Source organism: Convolutriloba macropyga, unplaced genomic scaffold (assembly GCF_964194025.1).
Source record: "Convolutriloba macropyga unplaced genomic scaffold, txConMacr16.3 SCAFFOLD_2502, whole genome shotgun sequence".
NCBI lineage: Eukaryota > Metazoa > Xenacoelomorpha > Acoela > Convolutidae > Convolutriloba > Convolutriloba macropyga.
The window spans coordinates 16,952-33,953 of record NW_027450828.1 but is presented as its reverse complement, the minus strand read 5'-3'; the positions used below and the strand labels follow the sequence as shown (position 1 = coordinate 33,953).

General features: G+C 37.3%; 1 protein-coding gene across 1 annotated transcript; it reads right to left on the bottom strand.

Annotated features, from left to right (window-relative positions):
• Positions 1-2,643: 2,643 nt before the first annotated feature.
• LOC142356186 (uncharacterized) lies at positions 2,644-15,059 on the bottom strand (the record flags this gene model as incomplete). The annotated part of the gene is made up of 2 exons (XM_075408143.1): positions 14,441-15,059; positions 2,644-3,036 (listed from the first exon to the last, which is right to left on the bottom strand). Coding segments are annotated over exons 1-2 (719 nt in total), but the record flags the coding sequence as incomplete, so codon positions are not given.
• Positions 15,060-17,002: the final 1,943 nt, after the last annotated feature.

The window sequence follows — 17,002 nt, the reverse complement described above, 5'->3', positions numbered from 1 at the left end:
AAACCATCAAGATTTTGTTTTAAAAACACCTTCAGAGAATGCACAAATAACACTCACCTTCTTGGGTGTTAACGAAGATTGTGTCAGCATTTTTTTTACTTTCTTAAACCTTCAACTTTATACAAAATGGACTAAAAGGGTTTTATCACTCAATTTTTGATGAAAAAAAGCTAATAGTTGAAAAAAATTTGCCACATTTTAGCCTAAAATTGGATCAAACAGTTCAACAGCACTCTTCTGTTTTTAGAGGTAAAATCGACAAAACTAATTTTGCAAATGAGATCATATAATTTTGAAAAAACCTACAAAAATTGCGAAAAAAAAACGGAAAATAAGAACGTTCACAACGAAAATCAGTCAATTGTTCGCAATAGAAGATTTGGTATAGCTCTTCTTTCTTTTTTTAGAAGAAATTTTTCATTCTGCATTTTTGATGAGGAGTGATGCTTCTCTGTGACCACTGAGATTGAAATATCTTCAATTTTTACTGGTTGGCAAAAATTTTCTAGGTATCTATTAATTAATAAACAAATCTTTTGTTTTGCAGTACTGAGTAATTAGTTCGCCTAGTGGTGGCCCAAAAATGGCCAACAATTTCCTGCTTTTCGATGGATCCAGACCTAACAATAAAAAAACTTGACAACTCAATTTCAGGCATTTTCAAGCAGATGTTTGACGTTTTAGAAAAACTTTTGTTCTCCAATGATTATTGAAATAAATCTAAGCCTCATTTCTGTTAGATTTTTCAATTCTGAAGTATAAATTGTGGTTTGCTGAGGTCTTAATATGAGTTAGCACAAAAAACCAGATTGTGTAGATAAAGAAGCCACGAAATTTGATGATGCCTAAAATCGATATTGCCATTTTTTCAGCCTTGGGTCAATGGACATAAAATTTTCTGATTGATGGTTATCTTTGCATATATGTGACAAATATGACAATTAGTATGTTTATGCACGCCTGTGTATGAACGGTTGCTTGTTTTTTCAAAGTTTGTAATATGTGTAAAAAGAGTGATATGCCAAGAGAGTTGGTGTCAGCAAAATTGTTCCTTCAAATGTTAAACACGAATAGAAGCAGAGAACAAAGACTGGCAGATTTCAAAGAAAAAATAAAAAATAGCTTAAAAATTCCATCAAATTGCGGGTTTAAACATGTCCAATGCTATAAGTAAATTGCTTGTTGATCTCGCTGATATCATGTCTGCCATATTTTGAAAAAACAATTGCGCCCTTACAATCTTGAAATATCAGAAATGACAACAAAAATTCGAAAACTTAGAAAGTTCAATTCGGATTCACTGTCATTTCCACGGTTACCGATACACTTGTGTAAAAAAACTACACCTATTCTTCCAAAAAACTGCTGTCAATTCATATAAAAACGATGAATACTTTTGAGTAATGATTGCAGGTCAATGATAAAGTTTTTAAAATATTTCTTTTGGTGGTGAGGTTTGTATATGCTTGTGTATATGTTAGTTTATGTGTCTGTTTGTGTGCGAGCTCATGTGCGTATATTTATGGGTGTGCGTTGTTTAATATGTGTGTGGTTTGCGTGCATGAGAGCGAGAGAAAGGGATAGTAAGTAGTGAGATAGTTCATTCAAACACTAGACACAAATAGAGAGGCACAGCGAAAAAAAGTCAGAAAGAAAGAAAAATTATAAAAATTAGAGGATCTGTTTAAAAATATAGAGGATAACACTTCTGTCAGATTTTGACAATTTAATTGTCACGTTATGCTCATGAAATATCGAAATTGAAAAAAAAAATGCTAAAAATATTAAAAAGTTACGTTTCAAAGTTTAGTGTCCAAATTACAGTTAACGATGCAATTGCTTCGACAAATCGAATTTAGTTTTATAAAAAAGAGGCAAAAAAGATCTAAATGAACAATGACGAACCTTGAGTTGTGACCAATTGACAAAAACAAAATTTAAAGTGTTTTTTTTTGGTATTGGGCTCTGTATTCATGTGTTGGCGTTTGGTTGTGTAATGTGTGTTGTGGATGTGTTTGTACGGTTTTTCTGTGTCTTCCAGATTAGACTACGCTTATCTTTCGACCGTTTGTTCTTTTGAAAAAAGACGGCATGTTTTTTTTGGTTTAAACAGTACAACTATGTTTCTTCAATGCTTATAAGTTGTTTTCGGATACTCTCAACGGTTTTTCTGGCAGAATTTAAAAGTTTCTTTTGCAACTATGACAGGTATGTTGGAACTTTCTATGCTACGCACAGACTTGCAAGAGTCGTCTTGTTTTTTTTCCAGGTGGAATACTTCTCGGGCCATGTTTAACAGTTTTTCGCAAAAGAAGTGTACAGAGAGTAGCGAGCTTCAAAGTTCTTAACCCCTTCAGACAGTCTTATTTTTGGCTGATTTTGACAAGAAAGCATAAAATTTATGAAAGAAACGTGCTGAATACAAGCTACATTTATGTCAAAAATTTCCTGAAAATGCGCTAAAATTTAAGAAACAGATGCGTTAAAAAAATTATGAATTGTCAACGCATCCAGTGCATTTCACATCATTCATCAAATTTCTCATATATTTTCATTTTGTTCGGCGCATTTTTTTTCCTAAAAAAGCTCTGCAATGGTTAATTCTGATACCTCGCCTCGGGTATACAAATCCATCACACAAACCTGAGCTTGGTTGATATGTAGATATTTGTGGGAATGATGACTAGAAGTGGCACTGCGATGTAGAACACGGCCCAAATGCCCAAAACGGGCATGATGAAGGGAGAAACAGTTGCGTTATCCTGAACCGTACATCTGTTTAATATCGGGTCGTAGTAGGAGACGAACACAGTCGGGATATTCAAAAGGGCAGACAGAACGATGTTGAGGATAAACGCAACTCGACAGTAGTAAATGTTGTGCATGAGATTTTGAGCGTACCAAATGTGCCGAGTGAGGGCTACAAAACGGTCGACGTTGAAGATCGCGAGCTGATTTTGAGTGAGATGGGATGCAAAGAAAGACATGAATACAGATGATTTACAACCGAAGGTGGAGAGAGCCCACGCTTTTACACTGAAACAGGTAGATAATCGTGCAGCAAGGTTGATTAATTAAAACAATTTGAATTTGGTCAGTATGTGATAATCATTTCTGGGACGTTCGGAAGCATTTGAGATGTAGGGAAAGAGGCTTCAAGAGATTTTCAGAACTTCGAAGAAAAAATGTTTGGCCACTACATTCTTTATTCTTTAGAGGGGAAATCGATAGAACGTTTAAAAGAGAGGTCAAGTTTCGCGTTTTGGTTGAGAACTTGTAAACTGAAAAATAGAATTCTACCTAATCACCATGCAAACATTGGTCAAAAATTGGCACTTTTGAGAAAGTTGACCAAACGTTTTGTCAAAATTTATAGCTATTTAGATATCTCAAAAGTTCGGCTGTATGGCATTTTGGACAAAAATGTGCCCGGTCAATTTATTTCGTGCAATGAAAGCATATCTTCCTTGCTCTCAAATGATTAAAGCTAATTTTGGAATTTTCGTACTTTATCTCCTAACGACTTAGAGCTCGATTAATAGAAATACGAATCAAAACACAAACAAGGAGGTTCGGTAATGTGAATTCCCACATAATGTTCAGACCATAAAATTCGTCTCGTAGTAAACTACATTAGCTATGAATTGGATTCACTATTTCGATTGAAAAATTCCACAACACAGGTTCGACGTAGTCCGTTATATTTGCTAATTGAAACCTGTTTTATTGAAACAACAAATAACAAAAAACTAAAAAATTCGAAATTTTATTTTTATTCACTAACAAGTATTATCTAATTAAAAACTTAGGAAAAACTTAATTAAAAGCAAGTTGCAATGGAACATTCAATTGATGAAACAACAGTTAATAATGAGACAGCATTAAAAGAACACAAAAGTTACCTTCTCATAAAAAGTGTGTGACGAAGACAATTTCAATGAGAAGACAATTTTAAAAATCGATCTTGCTCAAAAATGTTATGACATGTTTTACGAAAAAACCCGTAGAGGCTACAGTAGCAATCGACCTCAAGCTAGTCAATTGCTATAACAGTTCATTGGATTTAAAACAAAAAGATCAAAATCAAATAAACTTTTAACTACCGACTCAAATCGTAGAAAACTGGAACTCATGGCCTTTATACAAACAACCAGATACACACAGGGAGAAAGAAAGAAAGAACGAAAGACAAGAAAGAAAGAAAGAAAGAAAGAAAGAAAGAAAGAAAGAAAGAAAGAAAGAAAGAAAGAAAGAAAGAAAGAAAGAAAGAAAGAAAGAAAGAAAGAAAGAAAGAAAGAAAGAAAGAAAGAAAGAAAGAAAGAAAGAAAGAAAGAAAGAAAGAAAGAAAGAAAGAAAGAAAGAAAGAAAGAAAGAAAGAAAGAAAGAAAGAAAGAAAGAAAGAAAGAAAGAAAGAAAGAAAGAAAGAAAGAAAGAAAGAAAGAAAGAAAGAAAGAAAGAAAGAAAGAAGGAAAGAAAGAAAGAAAGAAAGAAAGAAAGAAAGAAACAAACAAACAAACAAAGTGAGAGAGGGAGAGAGAGAGCGAGAAAGAGAGAGAGAGAGAGAGAGAGAGAGGGAGAGAGAGAGAAAGAAAAGAGAGAGCGAGAGAAACAAAAGAAATTGATGCAAAAAAAAACTCGTATTCGGAAATAATGGAAGTTTTTATTATATACAGCTGACGATCGAGAAAAATTTTTATTACTTTTGATCAACATCTCGAACTTCTATTGAGTTCGAAGCCTTTAATTAAACTAATCTTCACTATCTACGCATCGGTAAATTGTTCAAACTGCCTCATTTGTAAACTGAGGCTCAATCTAATGGCTGATATTTTCCAAGTAATATTATCTTAATTTCTCAACCTTCCCTAAAATTCTCCTTCATGTGTTTTCAAGGGATTGAGCGACCATAGCCAAAACGGCCGAACAAAAACTACATATAATTATTGGTGCGTTCAATTTTTATCGTATCAAATTGTCGGTATATTTAAGATGGAGCTTTTGAACGCTTTGATACGTTAGGTATTACAACTCTGGTTTGTTCGTTTTGTAAGCTCAAGATTTTTGTAATTTTTTCTGATTAGAATCGTACGTTCTGTTTAAAAAAGTAGAAGATCTTCGTTATACGCAATGATAAAACTTAAGAAGTCGTTGGTACTTCTGCAAACTGCAAATGTCCATCGCATCTAACAAACAACAGCCGAAAATACATAAAAAATTCAAATGGAAGAAAAAGCATGGAAAACCTCTTAATTTAGAGCTCTCTTCATTTTCTTTCCAAAAACTTTTTTAAATTGTTCACATTTTTAAAAAAAAAAAGAAGCACTTGTTTTCTGAGATATTATCGATTACTAATTTTGTGTACACAGTTATGATATATGATGGGCACTATGTTTAAAATTTTGATACGAAAGCTGGGTTCAAATACTGTTATCAATGATAAAACAATGTGTGAATTTTGCATTATTGTTGTTTCCTCAATTGTGTTCTTAAACCAAACAGTCACACTTTTTCTTGTTCCATTTGGATAAACATTTTTATTATCTTCCATAAATTTTGTCACTCCACAAAAAATTTTTATTACATATATCGAGGTAAACCATTGTAAAAAAGAAACGTCAATTTGTTTTCAAGTTAAAAAGAAAATTTGTCAATTTTCTCAAGTTTTTTTTAAAAATTTGAGTTTTCAGTCGTCTTTAAGGTCAAACGGGTAATCATGTCTTTGGTATTAAACGGTATTAAACCTTCCTCATAATTTGACCAAATTACTTCCATGCCTCTCTTTTAGTCCAGATTAAGATTAATTCTTTTCATCCAAGGAAAAAGAAATTTCGAGGCAAGCCATTCAACTAACAGCAGTGGGTGTCATGTTTTTCTTGTGCTGACATATAATTAAATTCTTATATTTATTTTAGTATTTGCGCTTCCAAAAACTTCATGACTCGAGTAATGTTTTTTTAAAAAAAATCTGTAGTGTACATTGCCGGCACAATGAAAAAGGAAAAAAATAAGCGAAATACTATTATATGCAAAACAATGGATTTCGATTTGTGTCAGTTAAGAAGTCAAGAAAATTATAGTAGTGCTCGTAATTGTTATCTTTGCAATCTGAAGCTATACTACTTTGCTATTGCCATATTGTACATCGACATAGTTAATCAACCAATCAGACTATGCCATCTGGGATGAAGTATAAACTATCACTATAAAATGCCTTGGGTTTGTCTTAGAAGCATTGTCGTCTCTGCGAGGATACAATCGTTTGACTGGCGATTCAAGCCCAGAATCAGAGCAATAGCCGCAATTAGCAACATGTAACGGCTGCTCTCCTTGTGTTTCACAAAGAAAGTTTTACACCGCCCAGTTCGTTCTGAGTGGTTACAAAATCTGTCCGGATACTTCGTTTATGCAGTTTGCTGTTGTAACTGTATATCCATTCTGCTGTACTTACCGTTGCATTAACTACTCTGTTCGTAATTATTGGCTAAAATTAGTTTTTTCAACTATCAATTTGAACTGGATTGCTACAGATCACACAATACGGGATCTCTTTATGTATACCAGTTCAATCCGATAGAAAAAACAAATCGAAGACAAAGATATATGTCTAAGACCTGTTTGTGCAAAAATATTTAAATTTAAACCTAAGTTGGCTTTTGCTGTTTGTACTCACAAGTTGAGAATACCAGAAGTTGGGGTTGTAACAGTTGAATTTCAGCTCCAATAATTCGTAGATACAAGACACAGTAACAGAATTTACTGCTCAAGAATAATATTTTGAATACAAGACACAGTAACAATTTACTGCTCAGGAATATTTCTAGTTCAAGACACAGTAACACGTTATTTACTGCTCAAGACAATTTGTTTTTGCAATATTTTGCTGAGTTATACTTTAAGCCGTTTTCTGCGGCTGCTACGTTGAGTTCTGTGTGTTGCTTTTTGTTATTTCCCCCTTTTCTCTTTTTTCTCACGTGACAAACTGTAACTAGAACTAGAACTATAACTATAACTATTAAATGACTAAGACAACAGAAAGTGTTTTGTTTCTATTTTCCCCGCCTATGCAAGCTTGTTATTCCTTAAGCTCAGCTCCAACATCGCCGGCCCTGTTTTCCTTCGTGAAAACATCATCGTCACTTGGTAGCACTGGAGCGAGCTTCACTACTGGTCTCTTGTAGTATCCATCTTTCGTTCGGATTGTCCCTGATCGATTTACTCCGTCGGAACCTTCAAAGGTTTCGATTATTCGACCCAGATTGTAATATCCACGTTTGTCACTGTCTTCCACTAACCACAAAAGATCACCCTGCTGAAGACTTCTTTCCGTTGTGGTCTGCCATTTCTTTCGACTATTCAACGTTGGCAAGTATTCTTTACGGAATCTGTCCCAGATGAGGTCTGCGTAGGCTTGTGTTTGTCGGAAGAGCTTTCTAAGATCAACAAATTGCTCTGCACCTGATAGATACGGTAAACAAAGGTTCCTGTTGCCAAGTAGGAAATGGTTTGGAGTAATAGCTTCTTAATCGGTAGCATCAGAACTGACTTGTGTCAGCGGTCTAGCATTCAGCGTCTGTTCAACAAGACACATCGTGGTTGACAGAACGTCCTCCGTGACTGATCGATTGCCCAGCACTGCGTACATTGCCTTCTTGCAACTCCTAACCAGTCTTTCCCACACTCCTCCAAAGTGTGGTGCTGCAGGTGGGTTGAACTTCCATCTGATACCTTGTTGAATCAGATGTTCTTCAATTCGCACCTTGTTCCATGCTGCTATAGACTCTGCCAGTTCTTTTTCAGCTCCAACGAAGTTTGTCCCGTTATCGCTAATCATTTTGACCGGTTTGCCTCTTCGTGCAATGAATCGCATAATTGCGTTCAGACAACAATCAGTGTCTAGTTTTGGTGCAATCTCTATGTGCACCGCTCGTACAGTAAGGCATGTGAATAGACAACACCAGCGCTTTTCGTTTCTTCGACCAATCTTTACTGTGAATGGTCCAAAATAGTCTACGCCCACATTCGAGAACACTGTTGATGCCACTAATCGTTCTTCAGGTAGATTTTCCATTACTGGTGCCTTTGTTTGGGCTTTTCTCTTTCGACATCTAATGCATTTGTTTTTGATCGATCTCAAAGCATTTCGTATGCCTAGGATCCAGAATTTTTGCTGGACTATGTTTCTGACATGTTCAGTACCTTCGTGGTGATTATTCTTATGTTCATTTTGCAAGAATAATTCAACTACATGGTGCTTCCAATGTAACAGTATTGGACGCTTGGTTTCGAAGTTTAGATGATTTTTACCTATTCTGCCTTGAGCACGAATAAGTCTTTTTTGGTCTATGAATGGTGAAAACTGGAGAATTTTGCTGTTTTTTGGAATTTCCCTTCCAGCCTTGAAAGATTTCATCTCTTCAGTAAACTGTTCTTGCTAAAGTAGTCTGAATATGCTTGCTTGTGCATCCTCACTTTCTTGAACACTTAGAACACTTAGTGTTTTTGTTGCCGGTTTGTGTTTTTTGAATACACGCTGTATGTATGCCATTGTATTTACTAGTCGATTGTAATTGCTGAATCGTTCCCACTGAATCATCGGCTTCTTCTCTTCAACCTTTGCTGAGAAGACCATTTCGTCGTTTTTTTCGTCTGAAGCAAATGTTAAATTCAACTGTTCAGGCCATTCGTTCTCTCGTTGCTTCAACCAGGCCGGCCCAGTGAGCCATTCGCTTCTCTTAAGTTCGTCAACATTGATCGCTCGTGTCCCGATGTCAGCTGGATTGTTAATACCACTCACATGATTCCACTGTGAAACATTAGTTGTATCCAAAATCTCAGCTACTCTGTTTGCAACAAACACCTGTTGCTTACGGTGGGAGCTGTGAATCCATTGCAGAACAGTAGTGGAGTCTGTCCAGAAGTTGCAACCTTGAATCTTCGATTCGTGTTCCTTCACTATCTGTTCTTTAAGTCTCACCGCCATCACTGCTGCTTGTAGTTCTAAGCGTGGTATGGAAAGGTGTCGCATCGGTGCGACTCTGCACTTTCCGATTATAAATGCTAAGTCTGCTGAGTATTCTTTGGGCTTTGAACGTAGGTATGCCACTGCGCACATTGTATCTTCAGATGCGTCGGCAAACACATGAAGTTCCCATTTTTCTTTGGCTGTGCTGAAGTATCTTCTGTCAATGCTGGTTTCTGCTACTTCTGGAAGCTGCGTTTTCCATTTCAGAAACTCTTCTTCTTCGTTAGGTTCTACTAAGTTGTCCCAATGTTGTCCATTTTTTATCCGGATGCTCTTCAGGAGTCGTCTCATATGAACACTGAATGGTGCAAACAGTCCGAGAGGATCAAACACTGAAGAAACTAGAGACAACATCTTCCTTTGGGTGATTGGGGTCTCAACTTCTTTGCTTGTACCTCTACAAACCTGTAGGCTATCATCGATAATCGTCCACTGAAGCCCAAGCACCGATGACCCTTCCTGGCTGGGTTCCACTTCAACCTGCTTTGTTTTGCTGATTGATCTTAAGTCCTCTGGGATTGCGTTGGTTACCACGTCGCTGTTGGCGATCCACTTCTTCAGTTCAAATCCATGTTTTGAGAGAAGAGGTTGCAGTTGTTTGAAAACCTTGATTGCTTCATCAGGTGTTTCGACTGACTTGATGAAATCGTCCATGTAGAAGTTGTTTTGGATTGCTTTTGCTGCAATAGGGAACTCGTCCTCGTTATCAATCGCTACTCGCTTCAGAGCGTAGTTGGCACATGTTGGTGAACTCTTTGCTCCAAAAACATGACGCTGATACTCGTAAATTTGCACAGGTTTGTTCATTGTTGGTCGCCACAGGAATCTCAAGCAGCTTTTATCCCGTTCAGGAACTTGCACTTGCAGAAACATTGATTCAATATCTGCGGTTAGGGCAATTGGTCCTTCTCGAAATCTGAATATTGTTCCGATCAATCCGTGCAGTAGATCGGGTCCGGCTAACAACTTGTCATTTAGGCATACATCCTTGTATTTCGCTGCAGCGTTGCAAACACGGCGAACTTTACCCGGTTTGTTGGGGTTTAGTACTGGATGATGTGGCAAATACCATTCTCTTCCGAAAGTGCCTTTGACTTCCGATTTACCAAGGATCTTCACAAATCCCTTTTCAACATCTGTATCAATTGACTGTTGATACAATTCTTTTAACTTTGGGTCTCGTTGGAATCTTCGTTCCAGTGAGTAGAGCTGACCAAGGGCTGAGCCGTAGTTGTTTGGAAGACTGGGTTCTGGTTCATTCCAGAGCATGCCCACTTCGTACCGCTCGCCTGTAAACTTTGTAGTGCTCTCTAGAAACTTCTGAGCTTGTTGCTCTTTCTTTGATTGACTTACAACATTTATTTTGGAAGCATAAGTTTCTATGTCCCACCATGATTGGATATTTTCTGCCATTTGACTTATCATTTTGACTTTTCTTGCCTGTCATGGGACCACTGACTACCCATCCTAATTCTGTTAAGACGGCGAAAGGCTCACTTCGTGTTCCAATCTTATAGTCCAATGGACGTTGAATTTCGTAGGCATCTTGTCCAAGTATGATGCCTACTTCCATCAGGTTGAATGTTCTGTTAGTGAGAACATTCAGGTGTCTAAATTTGTTCTTCAGTTCCTTGTAGTCATATGTTGTGTTTCCCAACGAGATTGATGGGTGTGCAAACGCTTCAATTGAATGCACATTTGAATGTAGTCCCTTTATTGTGATAGGAACCTTCTCTGTCCTCAAATCTTGCGTCCCGTGTATGCCAGCTATGTTTAAGGTAACGTCCGTGCCTTTGGCTTGTAGTTGATCCTTGACACTTTGATCGATGAATGATACTGTTGACCCACTATCGAGGAAAGCGTAGGCAGTCAACCTGTTACTACCACTCTGAACCGATACAGGAACTATTTGAAGAAAACTAGTAACTTGGTTACTTTGGTTGATTGTTGCTGCGCTTACGTTAACTGCGTAACTATCCTTGTCCATTTGGTTTTCTGAGTGTAGCAGTCTGTTGTGCTTTTTGGTACATCCATTTATACCGCACGGGTGGACTTTACAATCTTTGACTGCATGCCCTTTCCCCAGACATCCATAACATAAGCGTTCTTTTCTCACTGCCACGTATCGATCATTCAAACTCATATTTTTGAATGACGGACAGTTCCAAATTTTATGAGTGCCATCGGCTAATGGACACTGATCGCTTTGCGTTTGCTTGGTTGGTTTGTTGCAGGTTTGAACTTGCACTGAAGTTCGATGTCTTCGAGAATCGTTTTTCTCTATTTGTGTTGTGTCTGTCTTCTTCTTTGCGTTCCCCTTTAAACGCTGAAAACCCTTCATGCACGAATGCCATTCGTGATAGCCATTTTTCAAACATGATTAGATCAGGCCAGTCCTCGTCTTTGTCATCGACGTAGAACCACCATTTTTCTTTAAGAACTTGAGGTAGCTTATCAACTGCCATGTACAATGTCGAACTTGATTGCAAATCACCAATGTGTTTGTACTCTTTGAGCACGTTCACGAAGTTAGATACAATAACAGAAAAATTAATCAGGCTGGTTGAATCATGAGGTTTCACTTGATTAGCTTTTCGTAGGCTCTCAAGCTGCGCATCTATAATTACATGCGGTCTTCCAAATTTTCTTTCTAAAATGTTCCAGGCAGCACTATAAAACTGTCCAGAATAGCCCATTCCTGAGATTGCAGATTTTGCTTTGCCTGTTAGCAGTGTCTTCAAATGGCTCATTTTCTTTGAGTCGGGAATCATGCGTTTATCTACTGTTGCTATGAACATGCTAGACCACTCAGGCCACTCCAGCGGGTTTCCGTCAAAATTTTTCAACCTCGATTTTGGTAAACTACTGCTTGAATGTCCAGTGTTGTAGTGCCTTCCAGCTATCGGCGATATATCCCGCTCTTCAGCACTTGCTGAGCGTTCGCGAGATTTTGGGTACCATGGGTAATGCCTCTGCTTATTCCGTTCAGGGCTGACGTCAAAGCGAGCTCTTGGTCGAATTGGCGTTCGCTTGTCGTTCATCGAATTCGCCCACTCCGAGACATCTCTCCCTTTTGGGGTCCAATTGAAAGGTGAGTTGTCACGCGCCTTAGTCGATTGAGAACGTAAGTCATCTTTCTCCAATGCTGTTCTTTGCAATTGGCGCTCTAAGTCTCGCTCTTTTTCCCGAAGCTGATGTTGCATCTCTAGTTCTTTCATTTGCATTTCTAGATCCAACCTCTTTCGATCAAATTGTGCTCGTTCGATTTGCAACTTTCTTTCAAAATCAATTTCAAATTCTTTTATTCGTTCTTCAACCTGACGTTTCACTGAAGATGTTTCCGAAGCGTTTTCTGTATCCAGGTTGATTGTCCGTGTAACCGTATTCGTCGTTGCATTGCTTGTGTTACCATGGTTTTGTTTAAACTCTGGAATTCCAACGTTTTGTTCTAACTGATGCACATTATTCGCAGGCGGTTGCTCTTCATTGGCATGAGGAGTTGACTGGCTTTGCTGGCTTGACATGTTTGTCTCTCCGTGGATATACGGTAACCACTCTGCGTTCAAATATTGAAAGTATTTTTCTCTCTCAAGTTTGCGTTTTAAAGAAATATCTGGGTCTCGGAGAGTCTCAGCTTTCTTATTCACGAGTTTTTGAATGCTGTCGTCCAATTGCAGTATCTGCTGATAGAGAGTCTTGAGCTTGCTTGGTCGATCTCGATTATCAATGAGCTCAAAACCTTCCTCCTGTTTCTCAATCCACTTGTTTCGCAAGTTGTTGATCTGTCGATCCAAAACGCTTTGACTCTGTGACGGAGTCACTTCTCGTGTACTTCGGGACTGCAGCTTGAACCTCTACAGCTCCTTTATTTGTTTGCTTTAATTTAGTTTTGCTTTTCAACGTTCCTATTTGCGTTGCCTAATTGGCTTTGCGTTGTTGAATTGCCTGTTGAGTTTTGTTCTCGTTCGTCGATGACTTCGTCACTTCGACTGTTGGGTTGGACAGCAGTTTATTCCACTGTCCGGGTCGGCGGACCAAATGTAACGGCTGCTCTCCTTGTGTTTCACAAAGAAAGTTTTACACCGCCCAGTTCGTTCTGAGTGGTTACAAAATCTGTCCGGATACTTCGTTTATGCAGTTTGCTGTTGTAACTGTATATCCATTCTGCTGTACTTACCGTTGCATTAACTACTCTGTTCGTAATTATTGGCTAAAATTAGTTTTTTCAACTATCAATTTGAACTGGATTGCTACAGATCACACAATACGGGATCTCTTTATGTATACCAGTTCAATCCGATAGAAAAAACAAATCGAAGACAAAGATATATGTCTAAGACCTGTTTGTGCAAAAATATTTAAATTTAAACCTAAGTTGGCTTTTGCTGTTTGTACTCACAAGTTGAGAATACCAGAAGTTGGGGTTGTAACAGTTGAATTTCAGCTCCAATAATTCGTAGATACAAGACACAGTAACAGAATTTACTGCTCAAGAATAATATTTTGAATACAAGACACAGTAACAATTTACTGCTCAGGAATATTTCTAGTTCAAGACACAGTAACACGTTATTTACTGCTCAAGACAATTTGTTTTTGCAATATTTTGCTGAGTTATACTTTAAGCCGTTTTCTGCGGCTGCTACGTTGAGTTCTGTGTGTTGCTTTTTGTTATTTCCCCCTTTTCTCTTTTTTCTCACGTGACAAACTGTAACTAGAACTAGAACTATAACTATAACTATTAAATGACTAAGACAACAGAAAGTGTTTTGTTTCTATTTTCCCCGCCTATGCAAGCTTGTTATTCCTTAAGCTCAGCTCCAACACAACAAGTTGAGCGGGGTGGCTAAAAGCTTAGCGATTTTGCTCGAGCAGTTAAAGCTAATGCTCAGCTTATTTTTTGGTGATGACTGTAACTAAGTACTCGTGTTCAATGCAATATCTCATAATCCACATCAATTTTTACTGTCAATTTATTGTCATTTTTGCGCTAAAATCGGAGACGAATGTTTAGATCGAGTTAAAGTCGAGGACTGTGTTTAATTGGAGGACGGTATTTTTGCCTGTATTGGAGGACGGTATTTTTAGTTTCAGCCAGAGTTGAGGGCAGGTAGTAGAGTTGAGCAAAAGTTTTTTGCATAACAAATGTCGGGCGACAAGGGTCTCGACAAGGGTATAACTGCTAATAATTTTTCAACCATTGGGATCGACATAAAAAACATTTAAAAAGCAATACGGATCTTTTCCGTTTGTGCCCCCACAGTACGTTATGCACCCCCCAGTTACAACGCACGTGCCATTACAGATTAAATCATTATGTAAAAATATGGCATGTGCGTCGGGGGTTTGCAAATAACTTGCACCCCCTAAGCTGGGGGGCACAAACGGAAAACATCCAGCAATAGAATAAAACCTTACTATATGATTGAAAAGATTTGTATGAAGTCGGTGACTGCGACGCTCCCCATAAGCACTTTGCAGGCCCTATCCAATCCCAGGTCAAATACAGTGAAAATAATAAAGTAGTTGCAGGAGGCAGCAAAGAATACTATCAATGGAAACACCACCCATCTCAAGATCCTATTGGTCACTTCTAATCCGTGGAAGTCACCCTCTTGCTCTTCTTCAGTTTGTTCAACATTCGCAGACGTTTGATCAGGAGGGGACACCGCTGTAACTAACGTGACCAAAGTGATCAGAATTGTCACTTTCAGTCTCAAAGTCATTGCGGTAGTTTTGAGCATATTGCTAATTTATTAAACCGTTTTTTGTCAGCTCCGGACGTTACTAAACTTTTCCACAAATTTAATCATTGTAATATGGTGGATAGTATTATGCAGTATGAGATAGTAATAGTTGAGGATATTTGCAACTGATAAATTGTTATACTAAAAATGAATAGATAAGAAGAATAGATATGACGAAAAATGAATTGATGAGAAGTTAAAAAGGCTTTCCGAATGAAGAATACAAAAAGCGATGAACAATGGAAGGTAGAAACATCTAGCTAGTCAGTTTTTGAATGAGTTGGGTTAAAAACGGGCAAATTTTCCAAACAAAATGCGAAAAGTAAAAGGAGAAAAATGAGATCCGTAGTAAGAGTTCATCCGAATCCATCCATTTAGGAAAGGAAAGAAAGCTTTCGATTGGTCAGATTTCACTTCTCTAATAAACGACTTCTCTTAATATCAACTTCTCTTAAATAAATGACCGTTTTCAAAATCAGGCTATACAGGAATCATTAGTTGAGCAGAAAAGGCGTTAGTTTTTCTTTAAGTAAAATTATCGCTGAGAGATAAAGGAAAAGAGTTCTGTGCCTGAAAATGATTCTTAAGAAGATGCGTGAAAAAAAAGAAATTGCCTTTCTTTTCAACAACAGTGAGCTATTTGTAAACCGAGGACAGGAAATTCAGTATAGGTTTTTTGTGGGTTAGTTTGGAGGGCTAGGATGTAATACCTGAAAAATATAAAGAATATTAGATCCCTTCCTCGGATATGCTAATTTTCCACTGACAAAAGAGAGTTTAACGCTGTGGAGTTGAATGATTAGCTCTCAAAATGAAACCCACACAGTCACAATTTCCTGTACGGACCAATGGTGGTGGTATATTATGTTTACTTGAGCTTTTATTTTACTTGAGGACAATTGATAACGTCAAAAGCAACAACCTCTAATTAGTATTTTTAGCAATTTGGTTTATTCCTAAAATGCTTTTAAAACTGATGGAATTTATATCAGTGAATACGGTAGCTGTGACTTTTTCCATTAAAAGAAGACAGGTCAATTAATTTTTATTAATGATACCAGGACCTAACGGCAGGTCAATTTCAGTACTGCGCAAGTTTAATTTCATGTCTAATTTTTAGAACTGATTCAAAAGTATGATCATGTAACTTTTTCAACTTGTCAGTCTTGTGCATGTCTTGGCCAAGACTTGCAAGTCTAAATCGAAGTCTCGGCTAAGACTTGAAGTAGCAGTATTTTGAAGGAAATTATATGCTTAACTCAAGTAAAAATGAAATGCCGTTCAGAGACCATTTTGTCCGACTAAAATACCAGCAATCTTTGAGCCATTCATTTTATTAACAAAAATTGTTCGTCTCTTATAATCGTGCTAATAAGGCCCCGTAAATTTTCTATTTTTTATAAAAAATAAAGGCACAATTTTTTTCAAAAATATCCACTTTGTTAGTATTTGTATAGTTTCTTGGTAGTTGATGATTTCAATTTTGAAGTTACAAAGGTATGAATGTGGTCCATTTGAAAGAAAAAGTACAAATTTTTGGTGTGTTTTGTAGCTTTTTAGTCATGTTTTCTCGCCTATTCGAGCAAACAGTTTGGTCAAATTAGCCCGCTTAGTTGTTAATTGTGCGGTGGCTTTCATTAATTAAAGTAGGGTAATAGCAGCAGTAACAGTTCACATGTGATGGTACATCAAGAAGCGACCTCAGACAATGTGATAGTATTAGCTTGAACAGTTTCAGTCTTTCAACCAATGTTCTTGCGAGTTTGGTCAGAGATTTTTTCTTTTTATGCCGAACTTTTATTTCGTTTTTCATTGCGGACCGTTGTCATGTATAACAAATGAGAGCTGAGAGAATTTAATCGGATTAGGAAGCGAAATCCTTTTTACATTCTTATACAGGGGATAGAGTGTTGCAAATCGGATTTCCTTTTCCTCAATTTTTCCGCAAAACTAAAATTGATACTATTGCTTTTATGCTTTATATGTAAGCGAAATCCGAACAATATGGAACGAACGCAATCGGAGAAGACTAAAACGCATTTTGGCAAAAAAACGATATCCTCAAATTAGCCGGTTTCAGTCATGGAGTTCGCTCGTGATGACTTTTGGTAATTGATTTTGCTTTTAAGGCCAATTTTTCGAACGGGATGATTAGTTGATAAAATCAACACTTTAAAACACTCTAAACATATTATCTTTCAATTTGCGTCAGTTTTGTCAAACTGTGTTGATA